The sequence below is a fragment of the Silurus aristotelis genome, assembly GCF_946808225.1.
Source record: "Silurus aristotelis genome assembly, chromosome: 4".
Taxonomy (NCBI): Eukaryota; Metazoa; Chordata; class Actinopteri; order Siluriformes; family Siluridae; genus Silurus; species Silurus aristotelis.
The window spans coordinates 22,235,982-22,258,945 of record NC_139577.1 but is presented as its reverse complement, the minus strand read 5'-3'; the positions used below and the strand labels follow the sequence as shown (position 1 = coordinate 22,258,945).

The 22,964-nt window shown below is 37.7% G+C and overlaps 2 protein-coding genes and 1 long non-coding RNA gene across 5 annotated transcripts in view; 1 reads left to right on the top strand and 2 right to left on the bottom strand.

The window, feature by feature from the left end:
* Positions 1–22,964, bottom strand: part of LOC310724372 — a 97,134-nt gene that overhangs the window by 19,230 nt on the left and 54,940 nt on the right. The window lies entirely within an intron of this gene.
* Positions 313–10,297, bottom strand: slc1a4 (solute carrier family 1 member 4). The gene is made up of 8 exons (XM_083538244.1): positions 9,545–10,297; positions 6,879–6,921; positions 5,485–5,550; positions 4,033–4,199; positions 3,337–3,570; positions 2,876–3,070; positions 2,099–2,233; positions 313–1,753 (listed from the first exon to the last, which is right to left on the bottom strand). Exons 1-8 carry the CDS (start codon positions 10,057–10,059, stop codon positions 1,489–1,491), a joined length of 1,620 nt encoding a protein of 539 aa, XP_083394370.1. The 5' UTR covers positions 10,060–10,297; the 3' UTR covers positions 313–1,488.
* sertad2b (SERTA domain containing 2b) overlaps positions 17,595–22,964 on the top strand; it is a 40,842-nt gene continuing 35,472 nt past the window's right edge. The window contains exon 1 of one of the 3 annotated variants that reach the window (XM_083538253.1): positions 17,595–17,874. The gene's annotated coding sequence lies outside the window, so the exon portion shown is untranslated. The remainder of the gene's footprint in view (positions 17,875–22,964) is intronic. The other 2 variants (XM_083538260.1, XM_083538255.1) reach the window with 2 other exon arrangements.

Here is a 22,964-nt window from a genome sequence, read left to right as displayed (position 1 = left end):
CTACTGAATTTTCTCTATCAGTAATGTGGTCACTAACCTTATTTTGCACCTTTAAAATTTAACTGTGAAAATTTTCTAGATTACCTTCCAAGAAACTTATAATTTACTTTTAGTGCTACGCTTTAAATGCACAATACATGCACCTTTTTAGAGATAAATAGTTAAGTTTTAACTAATTAAGTTACACATTGGGTTAGGGTTAGGGTCTTGAACAAATCCAGCTTCAGTGTATTTGATTATGACCTGCCGAATAGTGGGATTTGCATATATTTCATTTTGGGACACAAACACTTTTGCAACACTAGAAAAGAAAGTCTTTGCTCTTGATTTAATGAAAAAAAAAAAAAGAAGCTGAGAGAAATCAGTAGTAGTAGTTACAGAGTTCACAGTTTTAAAATTAAATGATGTATTATTGTTTGTACCAGTAATATCTTGAAAACACATTAACACATACAGTGGTATTAACTTGTCAAACCAGCCAACAACACATTTTACCAATTTGGCAGCCAATGCTTTCAGCATTTAGATAAATATGTTTAACAAATTTTGTATAAAAGTAACAAAATTACAAGAAATTATGTAAAATCACGAGTTTACCTAGCAGTTGTAATTCTCACTCACCATATCCATAATTCAATGGCTATTTAAAGTTGATTAGGCATTCACATTAAGCCGAAAATCAACACAAAAATATAAACAAATAAACATACATGCCATTTTGTCTGTCAGTGGTCTAATAAATGTTTTAAGTGAAGTTTAACACCTGAACATAAGGAAAACTTTACCAAGAATGACCTTTACACATATAACACTGGGTGTCGCTACAGCATCTTATATCTATAGTAGCCTTTCTGCTATCCATGAGAAATTGGACATACATCCCCAGAAGTATGACAAATGACGATTTACTTTATATTATGCCTGTTAATGGCAAAACCAAGTGAAATCAAGCACCAGAAGATATATTCTAATAGTCATTTTGCAATGCAGTCCACAGCAAATCTCAGTGTCCCTAGACCATGAATCAACTGAGCTGTGATAAGACATTATGCCATCAGGGAAACAAATATTTACAGCACGTTTTCGTATCCATCTTCAAAATGGTTAATGTTTCATAGGTGGAAAAAAGATACAGCAAATAAATAGAGCTAGTGAGAGAGGTCAATCTGTAAATTATTCTCTTCTCTCATCTTAAACAACTCTTAAAAAAGGGAATAGTCTCCCTTTCAGCCTTGTAGAAATGGAATTGTTGTCCCAAAGGAGAGATTAATTCATCGTTTTGGCACAATAAAAATGGTACGAATGTAACCACACTGATCTCACCCAATCTATTATGCTAATACCACAAAGAAATTTTACAGTATGTTTCACAACTTGTAGATGGGGGAGATACTGCACGTATTCCCATATTTCAGAGAGGAGTAAGCTTAAGAGTTTGGAAATGCTTTGAAATTAAAAACTGCTTTCAGTGGTTAGAAGACAGTAAGTTTAGCACACAGACTCCACACCATCCTTTTCATCAGCAGGGTTATGTGAGCAGTTATCGCCCACTTTTTGGTGTGTGACGAGAGGCGATGTTTCCTCCTCAGCCTGAATGTTAGCCACGGCTTCCACTTTAACCTCCTTCAGTTCTTCCTCTTCCTGCTGGTTGCCTAAATGTTTTTGCTTTTTCATCTCCTGTTCATTTATATGGTGCAAGATCCCAGCACCCAGAGCATCACCTTCCACATTTACCACAGTGGTGGTTCGGTCTCTGAAAAAAGAAAATGCGCGCGCACACACACACACACACACACACACACACACACACACACACACACACACACACACACACACACACACGTACACGCCATACCAAAGTATAAATAACATGCTACAAAATCCTCAAGCATGTGTTACAACACACATGATATGTAAAGGGAGTAAGACAACACAGACAAGAATCACATGCAATTCATAGTCTGTGGATGTAATATGTGTATATTACAACTGTATGTCCAAATATGGCATATGACCATTGATGTATTTTATTTAAAACAATTGAACTAAATTATTTGCAGTAGAGAACATGAGGTTGATGTAATACAGGATTTCTTACACAATCCAGTCCACAGCCAGCATTAGTGACAGATCATTGGTAGGCAGGCCAATGGCTTCCAAAATAATTGCAATGGTGATGATTCCCCCCGCTGGAATGCCTGCCGCTCCAACACTGGATGCTGTAGCTGTTACACTGCAAAAAATTAAATAAATAAATAAAATACACTTTTACTTTCATTCTCTCATTACAGGGGCAGTGGTTAAGGTGATCAATATGTTCATATCTTTGGACAACCACAGAGCTTCTGTTGTGCCCTTAACCCTCAGCGGTAAGGCTGTATTCGTTTTTAATTAAACAAATTAAAAAAAACGTTCTTTTCGGCTTCTCCCGTTAGGGGTCGCCACAGCGGATCCTCCGCACGTTTGATTTGGCACATGTTTTACGCTGGATGCCCTTCCTAACGCAACCCTCCCCAATTTATCCGGGCTTGGGACCGGCACTAAGAGTGGCTGGGGATGGTTCCCTGACCGGGAATCGAACCCGGGTCGCAGCGGTGGGAGCGCTGCATCTTAACCACTAGACCACCAGGGGACTTTTAATTAAACAAATTAATAAATATAAAAGTAAGCCAATAAGTTAACAAAACTGACTAGCAAGAGTGGTTCCTGTGCTGGTAAAATTACACCACTCTTTATAGTACTGGCTTGCCATTAGACTAAGCGTGCATGGGTTTTTTTTACTCCTGGAACAGGAATGCAGCCTAGAACACATAGTCTTTTTCTATTTATATGCCTGTTTAATCTGCAGGAACTATGCCTTCAGTAATGCACTCACAGAATAGTGAAGATCTGACCCGCATTAAGATCGACATTGTTGAGTTGAGCAATGAATACAGCAGCAATGCACTGGAAGATAGCGGCTCCATCCATGTTTACAGTAGCTCCAATTGGCAGGATAAAACGACTGATCCTTTTGTCCACACCATTGTTCTCCTCAACACATTTAATCATAGAGGGCAGTGTTGCTGAGCTGAGAAAGCAGAAAAAAAGAGGTCAAACTGAAAACAGATATAAGCAGTGCAATAGAATTAAAGCAAATGATCACATAAACTTGTAAAGTTATCTATTACTTAATAATTAGAGTTAGGTTCAATTTAGATACAACAATAATAATAATACATATAACACTATTGGCCAGAGCCTATATTTTTAATCAAACGAAGCCAAAACAAAAGAGCGTTTTAGTAATTAGAATTTAAACACTACACAGACTGCAACATGCAAAATGGGAATTACCTGGAACAGGTGGCAAAGGCTGTAGTAAAAGGTGTTATCAGGCCAGAGAGGAAACTGAAGGGGTTTTTGCGAGTGATCCCAAAGTAGATAAGAGGTAAGACAATGCCTCCATGAATAATATGACCCAGGATTGAGGCAAAGATGTATTTTCCTAAACTGGTGACAAGCAGAACCACATCCTCCATCTCCACAATCTTACTGCCTACCAGGAACATAATGCCAACTGGTACATACCTGTAAAGCACATCGTAATGCTAAATGTAACATGGTAGCTTCACAGGGCATGTTACAGCATCTGAAATTATTTGCAGTGTTTTTACTGAGGTCATTATATCATATAGCATATCCCACTGTAAAATATTTAAGTGCCTGCTTACTAGAGAGTTTTATGGACAAAGTGTGTCCATGACCCATACGTTTGCACAATGACTTTCAACCCAAAACAGTGCTGAGCAAACTTCCAGGAATTAATGATAAAAGAGACCTTGGGCCTTTTTGCTTTTTGCTGTAAATGATCTGTATTAAAACTATAATGAAAATATTTCTTCATACCACACAAAATGTTTAAAGGTAATTATCTAAATAACAAAGTAAATATAAGGTAAGGTAATGACTTGAAGTACAGAAATAAAATCAATGCAGGCTGCATTCATCTACTGTTGACTAATTGGTCTTTAAGCAGAGGATTTCACTCACCACATGATCCAAGATACCAGTACCATAGTTGCTTCATTGAAGGCATTAAAGAAACGTATGAGCTCCTCCCCTTCAGCTCCCAGCTTTCTCAAGGCCACCCCGAACACCATGGCAAACAGAACCAGACCGAGAATGTTCATCCCATCTGCTTCTGTTCCCACTGGCACCTGCAAATAATCACCATATGATTCAGATATCAGCCTTGTTCAAGGTGCAAGTGTTTCACAAACACCACTGTGAGATAAACTGGCAACAAAAAAATTAAAAAGTGTTTTTATTTTACATGTTTATTAAAGTAATATACTTTATATATATATATAATATAAATTTTTTTAAGATGATCAAAAAGCATTTCTGAAAGTGATATCAATGTCCTTTATTTCACTCTGCTTCATTACTTTTCCTTATTTCCCTTAATAAGGTTAAAGTTCTTTTTTTTCTAAACTTTTTATTGCTTTCCTTGATAGTATCTTTTTGTTTGATTAGTAGTCATGTCCTTAAATGTGATGTTTTTATAACCTTCCCTAGAACAGTGAACTTTGATGTTTTCTGTTTATAATTAACAATTTTAGTTAATTGTTGTCTCTTCCCCATGTTTAAATATTATATAGGTGTTATTTGGTTGTTTTTAGAAAATGATTAAATCTGTCAATATCTACCATGGTTTTACAATGGATGAGCTGAGCTTTGGTGCATGCAAAAAAACAGAACAACCAGCTGTTTAAGTGTTTCAATAGCTGAAGAGATTGTCAGGAGTGTATGTAACAATGCAGCATAGAACAAACAGCACATGTTTTCAGAGCTGCCAAATAGCCAGCACAACCATGGCCCAGATTCTCAGCAAATCCAATCTGGCCCTATACCAAAAACCTAAAAAAAGTCAACTATTTGACATTCAGTGAAGTTTAAAATCAAGGTCTTCTAAAGCAGCATCTCAAATGGAGCACTGTGCAGTCTTGAAAAGGCCTGTATTGGGTCTACCATAGCTACTGTATTTTTCGGACTATAAGCCGCCACTTTTTTCCTACTTTAGCTTTTTTATGTTAAAAATAAAAATATTCTTAAAATTCAGTGGGTGTGGCTTATATATGGGTGCACTTTATAGTCCGGAAATCACGGTATATAAAACTAAATAATAATATCAAATCAAATCTGAATAAAAAAAAAAACCATTCGGGCAGTTTTATAAGCGTTTCGTGTATGATTTGTGTTTTGTTTAATTGCATGATACATTTAATAAATAATAATTTAGTGGAAATAAATGCAGAACTTGTTTAGCATTATTCATTTGTTTCTATGTGTAGCAAGACTCAGTGATAATGTCTAGCAACATAATCATAATTTTTCAGTTGTCTTACAACAAAAATTAAAAGAGATCAGAGGAATCAGAATGTGTTGGTGAAACAAATTCAGTAGTATGTCAGTTGATATGACATAAAGTAAAATGGTTACCTTTTGATAGAGTATAGTCCCATTTGTGGTGTTTCCCACTGCAATCATCTTGTAGTCTGTAGCATACTACAAGACAAAAAGATATATTAATAGTGATTCACTATTACTAGTTAATAGATAAACATGGCTTTATTTTCCATAACTTTCAATTTCAACTCATTGACATTTCAGTGAGCTGTAATGGGTGGACATCCCCATGAATCAGTTCTCAAAAGAAGTATACAAAATCAGCATTTAAAGCACAGCTGAAGAAAACCTGCCAACTGGCATACTCATGGACAATGACTATTCAGAGGCTCCTCTAAATCAGAAACTTTGCTTGGTCTCCTAGACTTGTGTACTCTCTTATTTAATATACACTGCTCGGTTTACATTTACTTATCACAGTGTAACATAAAGTGTTTTAAACTTCAGGGATATTAATCTATCCTTTTAGGAAGCATAAAGGACCAATCTCACATGCTTTGGTGCAAATGAAAGTGACAGGTGCACTGGAAAAGCAACAGCAAGGCAACCCCCAAAGAGGGAATAGTATTGCAGGTGGTTAAAAACAGACAATCCTTCCCGACAGATTTGTCTCTAGTTTTGTGTTTTGTTAGGGTCCATGTCACTACTTTCCTGCAACCCAATCAGGTTGCACAGGTCGTCCAGCTCCTCCAGGGTGGCATATCCGCAATCAGAAATAATCATGCTTTTTTTAAACATTCCATGGTGGACAATAATAGGTCTCTCTAACATGAATGTTACACCAATATGAATAATTAATATTTGCATTTGAAATACATTTATTTAAAATTTACCACAGCAAAGAAGGTGGTAGTTTTTACTTGTTGCATCTCACTTGCAACCTTATAATGGCTACTGGAATAGTCATAGTTATATTTTCTTAATTTATTCTGAGGTGCAACTGATCTTGTACTATTTGTGTGATTATTTATTAGTTGACTCAGGCCTGAGTCAGTGAGGGAACATTGCACACTCAGCTGTGCACGTTCCCCACTGTGCATGGTGACATTATCTTCCACCCCTTACACAACCCTGTGACCCATTCTCCGCTTTCAGGCAGAGTCACACCAGCCTGTGCAGCCACCCATGTACTACATCCTAGTAAAGCACTGCCAGGTTGCCAGGCATCAGGGAATGGAATACGCCTGCTATGGCAACGACTGGGAAGCTTTTAATGGTAAGAGAAAGCATAAGAGATTTTTATTGGGTAAAGAGAAAAAGGAGCACACCAGGCAGAGACTCTGTTCATTAAGCATTAAAGGGCTGTTAATATAGAGGAAGTGAGGTTTGAAAGTGGCCATAAATACCAAGGTGGTGCTGGTGGTACAAGGGTATGGATTTTGTTTATATTGAGTTAAACTATCAAAATTAAAGAGAGAGATACTCACTGAGCGAAAAGCAGCAGCTACCAGATTAGATGGAAACAGATTTCTGTGAAGGGAAAAAAAAAATTGTTTTTGCATTCAATGACAAAAAGCTCTACTGTCTCTCCTCTGAATTATCACTGGGCAGCATTGATAATAGAACTCAAAGGCTCACTGAATATTATATAATTGGGCTGTCATGCTATGTTTAGTAAATACAATTTCTCTTTTAAGCTTACTAATAAGGAGAGACAAATAAAGCATTTTTTTTTCAGCAAATTTTTTATAAACTTATTTGCTAAACAAAATAGACCAAAGAAAATACACAGCTTTTTTTTTTTATTTATTTATTAAATTAATAATAAAGGTATTTACATGCTCTATCTGGTCATGACATATGACAAGTAATGCCATCGTTTTTTCCCACACATGGACTAAGACCCAGAGTATCCCACAAGTTTGTTTAGCAAGCTGTGTGTTTACTTTTCCCTTCCACCCAGTGCTTGAAATGTTGTTCTTAGGCATGAAATGTCACAAAAAGCAAGCAAGCATTTATTTTTTTTGCAAGCAACCACTGTCTCTCTTTTACTTTTGCATTAATCTGTGAAAAGCAAAAGCAATAAAAATCCATTAAATTTTCTCACTCTCTTTTTCTTGTGAACCCTCTTAAAATCATAACCTAGAAATACATTTCTGCAACATATAGTTGCACAGCAAAGTGCTACAAAGCAACACTTTTCATTTGATGCTCCTTTGAAATGCTTTATTAAAATGGAACGGACTAACCTTCATTTTGTCAGAGTACCCAGTTCCCTTAACTATTTTTATGACTACCAAATAATTATTCAGCATAGATTGTTACTGTTTAGCATTTCCAAAAAATATGTCATATTTGGATGCAACCAATGAGGTGCACATAATTCCCAACACAGCTTCAACCTTAAGGCATTCAACACCTATGCACAAGACTATTGCATAAAGGAGAAGTTTCCAGAGTGCTAGGGTGCAGTCTGGCATTGAGTGAGGTGACTGAAAGTGACAGTAGATCTGCTAAGGGAGTTCACATCACTATTGAAAACCATGGACTTACTGTCTAACGACAAGTATAAAATTCCCTTGGTACTGGGAAACCAATTCTGGGGACATATGTCACATCCCAAACTATTTTACCACTGTCCAGACTGGTGTATAAGCCAGATGAGTTACTCTAATTGAGGCTTACTTTTTGACTGGACTCTATGCAAAGCAAAGAGAGGTGCTCAACCAATGTGACACTGTCTGTGCAAACTATTGCACATTTTTGTGGACCCTTCACTTACATGAAAATACATTTCCTTCCATGTTGTCCAGCCACACTCTGTTACATCTCTTCTGATAAACCCCTAGCTGATTCATGCCTAAATCATAGAAAGAATCTTGTGCCAATGAATTTCATGACCTGCATTTGGAGCTTTATACTAAGATCACTGTAAGGCTAAGCTTTGCAATCAATGTGAGGGAGGGTTTGCTAAAGTATATGGTCTGCCTTTTGGTGTGGGCTAAATGTCAAGCAGATATTCTGATTCTAGCCATAATGGAAGACAAGGCCAATGGCCCATGGCTCCAAATGCATTAAGGGAATATACTAATAGCAATAAACAAAAGACATAACATACCATGTATACTATTTGAATGTATTACAACTTAGTTTGTCATACTCTTTTTTTTAATCAGTGGTGTAGCCAGGGGTTTGGATTAAATCGATTCACCCCAAGTGTTCAAGCATTGTACTTTGAATATAAAGGTTAATGGAAACAGTCAATAGGATAAGGAATATAGTGTTTGCAAAACCTAAAAACAGAAAAATGTGACCTTTCACAGGGCTGTAGCAGGACAAAAAACATACCAGGTTTAGACATAACAGTATCAACGGGGTACTGGTAATAGAGAGTATGAATAGAGAAAATAATAAATCTGAAATGCTGACACAAAGATACCATCAAGCAGTGCTGAAGGTACAGGGTGGATATCTGGTCTGACTCCTCACTGAAATATTTTCCAGTTACACTTATTCAGATGGATATACGATATTAATAATGATACTTTTATGAACTTTATTTCATAACAGTTGCATTGTGCTGTAATAACATATATTACTAGTTGGTGGCTGCTATGGTGGGAAACAGAATTCATCAGAATGGTGCATTTTCCATTTTTGTTTTAAAACCGGATTCTGAAGTACCAGGGATTTCGAGGTGGAAATGTGTTGAGAAGAGACAATAATTGCACGTCTTGCACGACTTGGTGATATGTGCTGGAGTTTCCTCTTGCCCTACCAGCTTATTTTCATCATGACCATGTTTAACTGTCATACGGGTATTTTATGTCAACGTTATTAATATATCTGCTTATGACTCCGCGTCCACGCCCCCGTCGAGCCTCCCAAAAGATTTGCTGACTACGTCATTGCTACCAAAGTCTGAAATGTATCTGGGAATGTATAACAAAATTTTATTTTATTTTATTTTTTTTATTATACAATTGCTTTATTATTAGGATTTTGTAATATACTTGAATAATTCTGAAAACATTACGGAACTCGTGTATATATATATATATATATATATATATATATATATATATATATATATATATATATATATATATACTTATATCATAAGTTTTGTGCGTTCAGTAGTCCAAATCAGTACCTTGCTAGATCCAAGAACGAGTCTGCGGTCTCCTTGTTGTTGCTGACGCTCTCCAGCGACAGGCTGTTGGTGTTGAGAGCTCCAGCGCCAACCCCGGGCTTGATGAGGAAAGCCAGGGCAACGCCAATGGACGAGGCTATGAGCGTGGTGATCAGAAAGTAGGACACGGCGATCCCACCGAGTTTTCCCAGAGAGCGAGTGTCCAGGCTGGCAGCGCCCGAGATTAGGCTGCACACCACGAGAGGCAGAATGATCATCTTCAGCATCCTGAGCAGCATCTCACCGGGAAACGCGAAGTAAGTCATCTGCGCTCGTGTCAGGTTCATTTTGCGGACCATCACGCCGAGCCCGACCCCGACAAGGACTCCTGAAACCGTCAGAATCACTACGAGATTCCTACGTAAAAAGGACTTAAACTTCTCCTGGAAATTTCTCTTCTCTAGTTTTACCGAGTCGACCGGAATAACGGTCTCGGACACAGCATGTCCGTTTATCTCACTTTTCTTCTCAATCATGATTAAAAGCGATTACAAACTGCTTTCTAAGTAAAAGAGTAGAGACTGAAAAGCTGTCTGTGTCAATCAGTATTCTCGAGAGAACAGACGGGAAAAAAATCTGCGCCTCTTCTAACACCGAAGAGAAGCGTGCGCGCACACTGTGGCTACAAGCGCTAGAAAGACTGTAATACCGGCGCGACTTGCATGTGCGCCAATGGGCAGACGATCACTACGCATGCGCACTAACCTTTACACTTGAAATGATGCAACTTTAGGTTGTGTTGCTGTCCAATAAAGCTTTTTTTTCCACTGCATTGTTAATTGTGTGTGGAAAATGACACTTACATTGGAATGTTATTCTTTAACATTGTCTTGGTTTATTAATTCACAATAATCTAGAAGCAAAACTGGTATACATTCAGACCAAAATTAGGATAGTTCAAGTTTATTTCTATAGCGCTTTTTTTTTACAATGGACATTGTCTTAAAGCAGCTTTACATAACTTAAGAATTAAAGTGAATTATGTTTATTTATCCCCAATGAGCAAGACTGGGGAAAGAAAAAACTCTGTAGATGTTATGAGAAGGAAACCTTGAGAGGAACCAAACTAAAGATAATGGTTATAATTCAATTATAGTGTGAGGAATAATTTCAGACCCTATTCATGACATTGTATCTGCATTGCCACACATCCAGGCTGGCTGAATGAAGTCCTTAATTATTTTGCCACTGCTGTACCAGATCATGGGCTTTAGTAATTTGTGCTTTTTTTTTTTTTTTTTTTTTTTTTTTTTTTTTTTTAATCTGTCACAATGTTTAAATGAATTGATACAAAATCATTTATTCCAATAAAACTAAATCATTAAAGCAACTTAAAGGGACTCCAAGTTAACCTTGAATATTTAAGAGCTCTCTAAATATCTAATAAGCTTTGCTATACTCCAACAGTAGAAGGGACCCAGATGGAAGCAAAAAAATATTTTTCAGGTGAGTAATTATATTGTATGTATAAAAAGTATTATAAAACAACTTTCGAAATTACAATAAAAGCCTAAATAATGTATGTACAGTGGGGAAAATAATTATTTGACACTGTGCTGATTTTGTGAGTTTACCCCCTTACAAAGAAATTAACAGTCTAGAATTTTTATGGTAGGTTTATTTGAACAGAAAAAGAAAAATATGTTTAAAAAAATCCAGAAAAAAACATTAAAGAAAGGTTATAAATTAATTAGTATTTGATCGATTGAAATAAACATTTCATCCCATACCAACCAGCAAGAAATCTGACCCCTACAGACCCAAATTAGTCAAGTCAAGAGGCTTTAATAGTCATTTCTACTATACCCAGTGGTACACAGTACACAGCAAAAACAAGACAACGTTTCTCCAGAACCCTGGTGCTACAGTAAACAACATCGAGCTACAACACAACACAAAGCTACATAAAGTGCATCGAGTGCAACCTAGTGCAAACAATGCCGATGAAAAACAGTACAGACTGACAGACAACACAAGACAATACACATAACACAAGATAGCGCCGACCAGTAAACCTACTGTATACTCTGAATATACAGTACTGTGCAAAGAGAACTATAAAAACTATAAGCAAGAGTATATATACAAACAAACACAATGCAGTGCAAAAAACAGCATGTAAACAGTGTAATAGGGTTAAGTATAAATAATAATAAACAAATGATGGTGGAATGGATTGAGATGAGTATTGAGTGTGTGTTAAGTTAGGTTGTACAGTTCGGTAACACACAGCTGAGTTAGAGTGTGTGTGTGTGTGTGTGTGTGTGTGTGTGTGTGTGTGTGTGTGTGTGTGTGTGTGTGTGTGTGTGTGTGTGTGTGTGTGTGTGTGTGTGTGTCTGTATGTGTGAGTTCCATTTTAGTTCTGTGTATTGAGAAGCCTGATGGCTTGCAGGAAAAAGCTGTTACACAGTCTGGATGTGACGGCCCGAATGCTTCGGAACCGCTTTCCTGATCCTGATTCCTGATGCAGCGTGTGGTGTAAATGTCCATGATAGAGGGGAGAGAGACTCCAATGATCTTCTAAGCTGTCCTCACTATCCTCTGTAGGGTCTTGCGATCCAAAACAGTGCGGTTCCCAAACCAGGCAGTGATGCAGCTGCTCAGGATGCTCTCAGTGGTTCCTCTGTAGAACATGGTCAGGATCAGGGGAGGGAGATGGGCTTTCCTCAGCCTTCTCAGGGAGTAGAGACACTGCTGGGCTTTCTTGGTGATGGAGCTGGTGTTGAGTGACCAGGTGAGGTTATCCGCTGGATGAACACCAATGAATTTAGTGCTCTTGACGATCTCCACTGAGGATCCATTGATGATCAGTTGAGAATGGCTGCTCTGTGCTCTCCTAAAGTCCACAACCATCTCTTTGGTTGTTATGCTGAAAGACCCATCCACGACCTATCTACAGTGTTTTGGCTAAGGCCAGGCAGTTCTCACCCAAAATTCTTTAGTTCTCTTAGCAGAGAAACATCCCCAAAGCAGAATGTTTCCTCCTCCATGTTTGACAGAGGGGATGGCATCCTTACACCAACACACCTCCTCCTCTTCACTTAACAGTTGGAACCACACATTCAGGAACCATCCATTTTACATCCAGTAAAGACACAGTAGTTAGAAGCAAAAATCTTGAACTTAAAATTTGAGAAACATTTATGTGTGCTTTTATCTGAGGTGCTGTAAATGATCTGTTTCTGGGCTAGTAATTCTAGTAAACTTAGCCTCTGCATCAGTGGTAGCTCTTCCTTTCCTGGGAAAGTCCTTATAAGAGCCTGTGTCATTATAGCGTTTGATGGTTCTGACAACTGCATTTGTGGAAACATTTAAAGTGACTGACCTTTATTTTTTACCTAAATTCTCTTTACCTAAACGAGTGTTTCTTGCCATAATATGGATTTGTATAGTCGTATTCGTTAACTGGTAGCATTAATAGGGCTTTTGACTCTGTGCTTGTACTTTCTTTCTGCACAGAACAAATGATGGTCTAAAGCACGGGCAAAAAATGTCATATATTGTGGATGATTTAACTGTTGTTTTTGTTTGCTACATAATGCCATACGTGTTCTATCATAGGTTGGACATCCTCAATATTAATGTACAATATTGAAATTAAAAGAAAAATTTAAGAAAAAAACACTGAAGGAGAAGGTGTGTCCATAGTTTTGTCTGGTACTGTATTTATATTAAGATTTATTGTCATGTCATGAATAAAACTGTGAAAAAAAACATTAGTTGGTCTTCATACTGATGCTCAGATATACAAAAATAGTCAGTAAATCAAAACAAAATGCCTTATTATAATGTGCGACATGGAATGCAAACCAAACATGCACTTCAAACATTGTTTTACAACAACTGTATTAAAAAAGAACCCTTTGGGATATTAATATTAATACATGTATTATTTATGCATTGTCTCTTAACAGCTACAGGGTTTTTAGTTGGATTTCAAGCTCAGGGTGCTCTCAAACTCTCTGTGCACTTTTTCCTGTGTCTATGTGGGTTTCCTCTGGGTTTTCTGGTTTCCTACCACTGACCAAAAACAAAGCAGTATAATCAATGTGTGAGCTTTGTGGGCACAGTGTGCAGGGAGCTTTCCCTCCACCCCATCATCTTTCAGGGTTCATGAGAAAGGCTCTCGGCTCACCAGGGTCCTGACCCGGATAAATCAAGTATTGAAACGGAGTGATATTCAATTTGGTTCAATTCATTTTTATTTGTATAGTGCTTTTAAAAATAGAAAGTGTCTCTAAGCAGCTCTACAGAAATTTTATTCATTTTATTCTATATGTTAGTGCCTATAAGTTTATTGCCCATAAGTTTATCCCTAATGAGCATGCCAGTGGCAGCAGTGGCAAGCAAAAACTCCCTGAGATCATAAGAGGAAGAAACATGAAAGGAACCAGATTTAGAAGGGCTGGTACCAGTCAATGTCCATTGAGTATAGTTTTATAATTGTTGAAGTGTACTGTTTAATGAACTGTTCACTAATAGGCTCTAGAATAAGAAAAAACTACAAAAAAAATGAGAGAGAGAGAGAGAGAGAGAGAGAGAGAGAGAGAGAGAGAGAGAGAGAGAGAGAGAGAGAGAGAGAGAGAGAGAGAATTTCTCTTTATTCATTTTGTGTGGGTGGATCCAGCCGAAATAGAAAAATGTCGCAACGTGTGCACTAACATTTTCTTTCAACTAGATGGCACAATAGGGCCTAATTTTCTGACTTTACTTCAGTTTAAACCCACTTCACTGAAATGTACAGTCAGGAATTGTTTAGCAGCAGCATGCTACTAAACTCTTGTATTTTATGTCAAAATATTAGCATACAATTCAGAATGCTAAGAGACTGGACAGATAAACTGTCATTCAGTGGTTGTTCAGTGTACAGGTCACTTTTGTTCATGCTCACATGTCTAAAAGAGTGATTAATAATTTTTTAGCAATTTTTCTGGGTCATTTGAAAAGCATGAAATCACATACATTATGACTGATGCTATATATGTGACTCACTTGTTGTTGAGCACCTTGACATAAATTATACTAGTCCACAGAACTCTCTTAGAAAAAACACATTTAAATGTGGAGAGTGCTGTCTAAGTGCTCAAATGGACTTAAATCTGGTAATTGTGAAAAACATACCATGAAATGACAATTTCTATTCTCAACTAAATATTTAGTAATCCCATACACCCTTATATCATGTGTATAAAGGTGTATCAGTTAGAAAAACGTTGTATTGTTTTACATTGACCCTGCCCTCTTAAGAAACAGGTAAACATATCGAAATGGGAAAATATATCTTACTGTATAACAGGTCCTGGTGATTCTCAGATCCAGAGCATTTAGTACTTACTCTTGAGTTAACTTGGGCCCATATTGTGAAAACCTTACCACTGCACATTCTTACATACACAATATGAGCAAAGGTTTGTAAACATTTGACTACCACAGGCATGTCTAATTTGTAACCTCCCTTTCCAGATTAGATTATTTATTAAATCTTCGGGGAATGGTTTTCACCAGATTTTGAAGTGTGGATGTGGGGATTTGCAAATTCCCCCATTCACTAGGGCTGATATTAGAGCCTAGTGCAAATCACACTTATACAGTACACCAACCTTTGTAAACTAGGTGTATATAGACTTTGCTTCACACACAGGGATAATGTTATGCTAAAAAAAGTTTGGGCCACATAATTTTAGTTAAGGGAAATTGTAATACAACAGTACACAAAGTCATTTTATTTAATTGTGTGATTTAACTTTGTTATACATATGTTTAACCATATAGTGTACTTTCAAATAGGGCCAAATCCTCTTTTTTGTTTGTTTCATTTCAGCTGTAACATTCACTTTATGGATTATATCAGTTATATCCTTTGCATGCTAAGCATAATAAATAATTAAATATATTTCTCTTAGAAATATAAAAATATAAAAATATTAAAAATCTTTAGAGAGAGAGAGCACAAGTGAGAGAGAGAGAGAGAGAGAGAGAGAGAGAGAGAGAGAGAGAGAGAGAGAGAAAGAGAGAAAGAGAGAGAGAGAGAGAGAGAGAGAGAGAGAGAGAGAGAGAGAGAGAGAGAGAAAGAGAGAGAGAGTGAGTGAGAGAGAGAGAGAGAGAGAGAGAGAGAGAGAGAGAGAGAGAGAGAGAGCGAGAGAAAGAGAGAGAGAGAGAGGGAGAGAGAGAGAGAGAGAAAGAGAGAGTGCGAGAGAGAGAGAGAGAGAGAGAGAGAGAGAGAGAGAGAGAGAGAGAGAGAGAGAGAGAGAGAGAGAGACTCATAAGCAGATAATCACTACTCAGACAGGACAGCAAATATTACTTTAACAATTCGCATGGCCCAAGATTAATAATTATTTTTACCAACCACCAATTTCATATTTATTCAAACTCTTAGGATGGCTGGTTCTTCACAGGTTATTACTATAGTTAACTATAAGTTCATATGCTTAAAAGGTTAGACTTAAAAACTTAGAATCCTGTTTGAAAGGAAACCCCCTGTTGTGCACAAAAACGTTAAAAGTTTCCAAAAAAGGAGGCAAACAGAAAGGCAGTGCTGTATAGCGGATTTCCTCAAACTGTATCCCATGTTGTCTATATGTTAAAAAAAAAAAAAAAAATATATATATATATATATATATATATATATATTGCCCGGGCATACCATTATGACATTATTACATTATGACTGGAGAGTGAATAAAACACTGATTATCTCTTCAGCATGCACCTGTTAGTGGTGGGATACATTAGGCAGCAATTTAACTATTTGTCCTCAAATTTTATGTATTAGAAGCAGGAGAAAGTTTGACAAGGGCCAAATTGTGATTGCTAGACAACCTTTTCAGAGCATTTCCAAATTTGCAGGTCTTGTTGGGTGTTCCCGGTCTGCAGTGGTCAGTATAAGTGCTCTAATTGAGTCAAGTCTTACTGGGGGGGTCCTCAGTTGTTGTGTAATCCATATATGTTTTACTAAAATAATCCTGGAGACCCCCTCTAAGTCTATTTTTTACTTGTCATGGGGGGTCCCTAATGCCTTATGGGGGTCCCGGAACTCCCCAGCCCATTCTCAATTCGAGCACTGGGCAATATCTATCCAAGGTGGTCCAAGGAATAAACACTGATAAACAGGCAAAAGGGTCATGGGCAGCCAAGACTAATGCTGTTAATGCTCAACGGTACCAAAATAATATTCAATTCAATTCAATTCATTTTTATTTGTATAGCGCTTTTAACAATGAACATTGTTTCAAAGCAGCTTTACACAGATAATGTGGTGATTAAAAGTAAATATGTTCTTTGTAAGTAAGTTTGTCCCTGATGAGCAACTGTGGAAAGGAAAAACTCCATGAAATGGCATAAGGAAGAAACCTTGCGAGAAACCAGACTCAAGAGGGAACCCATCCTCATCTGGGTTGCACCGAATGTCCATTTGAAGCAGATATACAATGTTGCGGGGTACAGTGATGATGATCAGAAGCAAACTGTAGTCCTGAGTCAGTGTAGGAGACTGTTGACATTAACTACAATCCAATCCATCCTCAAAGCACCCGTTCTTACTCCGGAATTTCATGGAACCACCCAATATTGGGCGGGTGGTCATATTGTTATGCCTAATCTGTGCCCCTACATACATATACATTATATATATATATATATATATATATATATATATATATATATATATATATATATATATATATATATATATATATATATATATATATATATATGTGTGTGTGTGTGTGTGTGTGTGTGTGTGTGTGTGTGTGTGTGTGTGTGTGTGTGTGTGTGTGTGTGTATATGCGTGTGAGGGCGATGAGTAAGTAGCTACACTGCACTTGAAAAACAAGAGCACAAGTACCATTGCTTACTGCAACATACGGTGTATATGAAGAATGCATTTCAGTGAAAGTTATGATCTGGTCATAGAAAACCAACAAAATTTAACCCTTCTCTTTAACCCGCGCGGCTGCACGCCGCCTCGCCATGCAGTCCTGTTGGCGGATTTACACACAGTGGGCGGGGAGAAAAGGCGTGATTCAACCCTCGAGTCACTGCTCGATCTGTCAGTCATTTCAGATGTTCTGCAATTCCAGCTGAGACATGCGGTTACAAAATCTTTAACCTGCTTCATACGAGTGGACAGGCGAGACCCCAGGCGCTAACATGATCTGACGGATTACATGCAGAAAGTGCCATGGTAAATCAAGTAGCCGCTAGCGATCGATAATACGGTGCAATAGTTTACTTCAGAGCAGTCGCTGCATGAGTTGCTAAAGCGGAACGGACAGATCATTTAACAGCGGGTAAGTGACACAGCAACACTACTACTAATACTACTACTAATGTTAGCAAAGTGGCTTGCTTTGGCTTGAAGTCCCCCTTAAAGTGGTTCAGAGGGCATGGGCACACACGCGCGTGCGCCTTCTCACAACCTTCGCGTTCAAGCTGAAGCTCCTCTGGTGTGTTCAGTGACCGTGGAGCACGTGACGTGTCCGCGCGCTCGGTACGGTAGGACGCGCGTGGCCACGGTACAGTTACGTAACGTGACAGATGATAAGAGCTGCTGCAGTGACCTCTGATGACTGACAGTAACCCCCCCCCCCCCCCCCCCCCATGCTGAATTCAACAAATAATACAAAATTTCCCGACCTTAACTCCAGCACAGGTCCTCATCTATAGACCCGAAATTCACCCTGTCCTGTACATTTGAGTGTTTTCCCTGCTATAACACACCCTGGTCACTCCTGGTCAGGAAGGGCTGCTATGTATTGGAGAAGGGCTGCTACTGTTTACTTGGGTCAAGTTTATCGAAGCAGGAAAAAAAACACTGATTTTTGTAGGACCAACATGTTTTATGTTTTTGCAGACCATGATGCATCTGAGCAAAGAGGAACAAAATCCAAATAATGTATTTAATAGGAATTTGTGTATTAATAAATAGTGGGCATATTTAGCGTCAAGCTTTTGCATTGCTGTTTTTCTTTTCTTCTGTGATGCTGGATCTAAGAGACACCCTGTTTGATAGAAAATAATTTTGACTCTTCCTTTAACTGGCAGAACCGAAACCTGCTTACTCAGAACCTAATCATAATGAAAGACTATGTGTAGGTGTTGGCTACCAGAAAAATAATCTAGTGAGAAGTTCATTGCTTTCTTGCTTTTAACTTTAACTTGCATCTCAATAAATATCATTAAAAAATGAAATTTGTATTATATATAAATATCATTAAAAAGTAGATTTATTTGATTTATTCGATACAAAAAGTGATTTTATAAATTCATCACACACAGACTGATATATTTCAACTGTTTATTTATTTTAATTTGGATGATTTTGGCTCACATTTAAAAGAAACCCACCAATTCTCCAAAAATTTGAATACTTCATAAGACCAATCAAAAATAAATTTTTAGTGAATGGTTGGCCTTCTGGAAAGTATGTTCATTTACTGTCTATTTACTCAATACTTGGTAGGGGCTTCTTTTGCTTTAATTGCTGCCTCATTTCGGCGTGGCATGGAGGTGATCAGTCTGTGGCACTGCTGAGGTGGTATGGAAGCCCTGGTTTCTTTGACAGTGGCCTTCAGCTCATTTTCCTCTTGACAATAACCCATAGATTCTCTATTAGGGTTCAGGTCTGGTGAGTTTGCTGGCCAGTCAAGCACACCAACACCATGGTCATTTAAACAACTTTTCGTGCTTTTGTCAGTGTGGGCAGGTGCCAAATCCTGCTGGCAAATGAATTCAGCATCTCCATAAAGCTGGTCAGCAGAGGGAAGCATGAAGTGCTCTAAAACGTCCTGGTAGATGGCTGTGCTGACCTTGAACTTCATAAAACACAGTGGACCACTACCAGCAGATGACATGACTCCCCAAACCTGACTGTGCAAACTTTACACTGGACCTCAAGCAACTTGTATTCTGTTCACTCTCCTTCCAGACTCTGGGACCTTAATTTTCAAATAACATTCTTTCGGCTTCTCCGATTAGGGGTCGCCACAGCGGATCCTCCCGTGTTTGATTTGGCCCATGTTTTTACGCTGGATGCCCTTCCTAATGCAACCCTCCCCATTTATCCGGGCTTGGGACCGGCACTAAGAGTGGCTGGGGTTGGTTCCCTGACTGGGGATTGAACCCGGGCCGCAGCGGTGAGAGCGCCGCATCCTAACCACTAGACCACTAGGGGACCCACCTTGGTTTCCAAATGAAATGCAAAATTTTTTTTCCTTTTATCTGAAAAGACAACTTTGGCCCACTGAGCAACAGTCCAGTTCTTTTTGTCCTTTGCCCAGGTAAGACACAGCTGATGTTGTCTCTGGTTCAGAAGTGGCTTGACACAAGGAATGCGTCAGTTGTAGCCTATGGATACGTCTGTGTGTGTCGGTTTTTGAAACACTGACTCCAGCTACAGTCCACTCTTTGTGAATCTCCCCCAAATTCTTGAATGGGCTTCGTTTCTACCCCATTTTTTTGATTCCATTTAACTTTCCATTAATGTACTTGGATACAGCACTCTGTGAACAGCCAACTTCTTAAGCCATGACCTTTTGTGTCTTACCCTCCATGTGCAGGGTGTCAATGATCATCTTCTGGACAACTGTCAAGTCAGCAGTCTTCCCCCATGATTGTGTAGCCTGAACCAGACTGAGACACCATTTAAAGGCTCAGGAAACCTTTGCAGGTGTTTGGATTTAATTAGCTGATAAGAGTGTGACACCACAAGTCTCCAATATGAAACCTTTTCAAAATATTCACATTTTCTGAGATACTGAAATTTGGGTTTTTTTATTAGCTATAAGCCATAATCATCCAAATTAAAATAAATAAACAGTTGAAACATATCAGTATGTGTGTGATGAGTCTTTATATATTATAATATACGAGTTTCACTTTTTGTATTGAATTACTAAAGTATATCAACTTTTGGGGTTAGGGTTAGGGTACTGATTTTTTTAGATGCACCTGTATATATATATATATATATATATATATATATATATATATATATATATATATATATATATATATATATATATATATATATATATATATAGCAAGAGAGCAATGAACTTCTCACTAGATTATTTTCCTGGTACACCTACACATAGCACGATAGACCAAAAAGCATTATTTTTTAATCGTGGCTTTTGGAACGTAACCACCGCGATAAAGGGTGTATATATAATTTACATATACAGTATGTGTAAATTGTGAACAAGAACAGAATGAAATGATTTGGGGTGGGGCCATGTCTCTCACGGTGTAGCATTCGCTTTTCTTTTAACAACACTTAGTATACATCTTGAACATTAGGAGACCAGTTGCTGGCATCTTGGTAATGTTGTCCCATTTGTGTTTGATTCTATGTGCTAAATAGCCCTGGGTCTTTTTTGCCATATTTTTTGTTATATAATTTTTAAACTCACTTTGAACCGGATAAGACTAAAGTGTTTCTGGATCATGTTCACATATGGCTTCTTTATTGCATGGTAAAACTTCAACCTGCATTTGGATGACATAGTGAACTGTGTTCAAAGACAATGATTTCTGTGTCTATGAGGTGATTTCCAGTACAGAATCATGCCTGTTTTTATGCAGTGCCGCCTGATCATCTAGTATTTATTTTCACCCTTGTCCATACAGAGTTTTCCCCAGATTCTCTTAATCTTTTCATGATATTATGTACTGTGTAGATAATTAGATATCATGTTGATTTCATGAGACTTCACTATTATGAACTTGTTTTACAATTTGTCTATGCATTTTTTGCAGATTGTTGAACCTCTGCCCATATTTACTTCTGAGTGACTCCTTCTCTAAGATACTCTTTAATACCCTTTTGCCAATTAACCTAATAATTTGTTTAATGTTCTTCATCAGATTTAAAATTACCTTAGTTTTGAGTTTTTACTCAGTTTCAACATTTGAAATGTTTTCTATGTTGTACAGTGAATAAAATATGGGTTTATGAGATATAGCATATCATTACATTCTATTTTTTTTTTTACATTTTAAACAGAATTATAAAATTTTTCCAATTGTATATAAGAAATATTTTGTACTCTCACGTGTGTCTCTGCAGTGATTTAGTCAGGTGATTTAGTTGGGTTCTCTGGAGTGTAAATGCAGTTTAAAATGTTCACAGTAGGTGCTTGTCAACAATATTTATCAGGTCTTAATTCTAAGTCACTCTGGATAAAAGATAAGACATGTATCACCAAATTCTTTGGTCAAAGGTTCCATCCTAGGAATTGAGTGCAGCAGGTCTGTAGTTAATTATTATTTATTGACTGCTCTTTCATTTTGATTTTAAAAGTTTTCTGTATGTTTTATAGAGAAATATATGAAAATTGTGTGATCACACATTCATGCGCACACACACCAACAGACACACAAACAGACAAAATACACATATTTATTATTTAAACAAAATTAAAACAAATCAAGACAGTGTTAATTGTGTCTTGGCTGGACTCCTATACTGCATGTGTTCATTCATCCACTGACTAGTGCTAACATGTAGCTCCTTTAAATTTAGGTATTATAATAATATACATTCCATAACACATAAATTACTATTTAATAATATGATCTAAATAATTATTTTCTATTCAAACATTTACAAAATCAAAAACCATGTGCCACTTATGGCATACTAATATAATTGTTTATGTTCTTTTTTCGGTTGCTCCCATTAGGGGTCGCCATAACGGATCATCCGTCTCTATACTACTCTGTCCTTTACATCTGCCTCTTTCAAACCAACTACCTGCATGTCTTCCTTCACCACATCCATGAACCTCCTTTTTGGCCTTCCTCTTTTCCACCCTCTGACCTTCTCTTTACTTTTCCATCAACATTCTCAAAGCAAATGTTGCATCTGTGGTGTTCTTTCTCGGCATAAAACTATACTGTTGCTCACAGATGGTCACCTCTTCTCTCAGCCTGGCTTCCACTACTCTTTCCCATAACTTCCTGCTGTGACTGATCAACTTAATTCCCCTGTAGTTACTGCAACTCTGCACATGTCCCTTATTCTAAAAGATCGGTACCAGCACACTCCTTCTCCATTCTTTAGGTATCTTCTCACTTTCAAAAATGTTGTTAAACAATCTTGATAAAAACTCCACGGCCATCTCTCCTAAACATCTCCACGCTTCTACCGGTATGTCATCTGGTCCAACCGACTTTCCACTCTTCATCCTCTTAATCGCTGCTCTCACTTCCTCCTTACTAATCCTATCTACATCCTGCTTCACCATCTTCACACCATCCGACCTTCCATCCATCCATATCCAACTCTCTCTCTCTCTCTCTCTCTCTCTCTCTCTCTCTCTCTCTCTCTCTCTCTCTCTCTCTCTCTCTCTCTCTCATTTTCCTCATTCATCAGCTG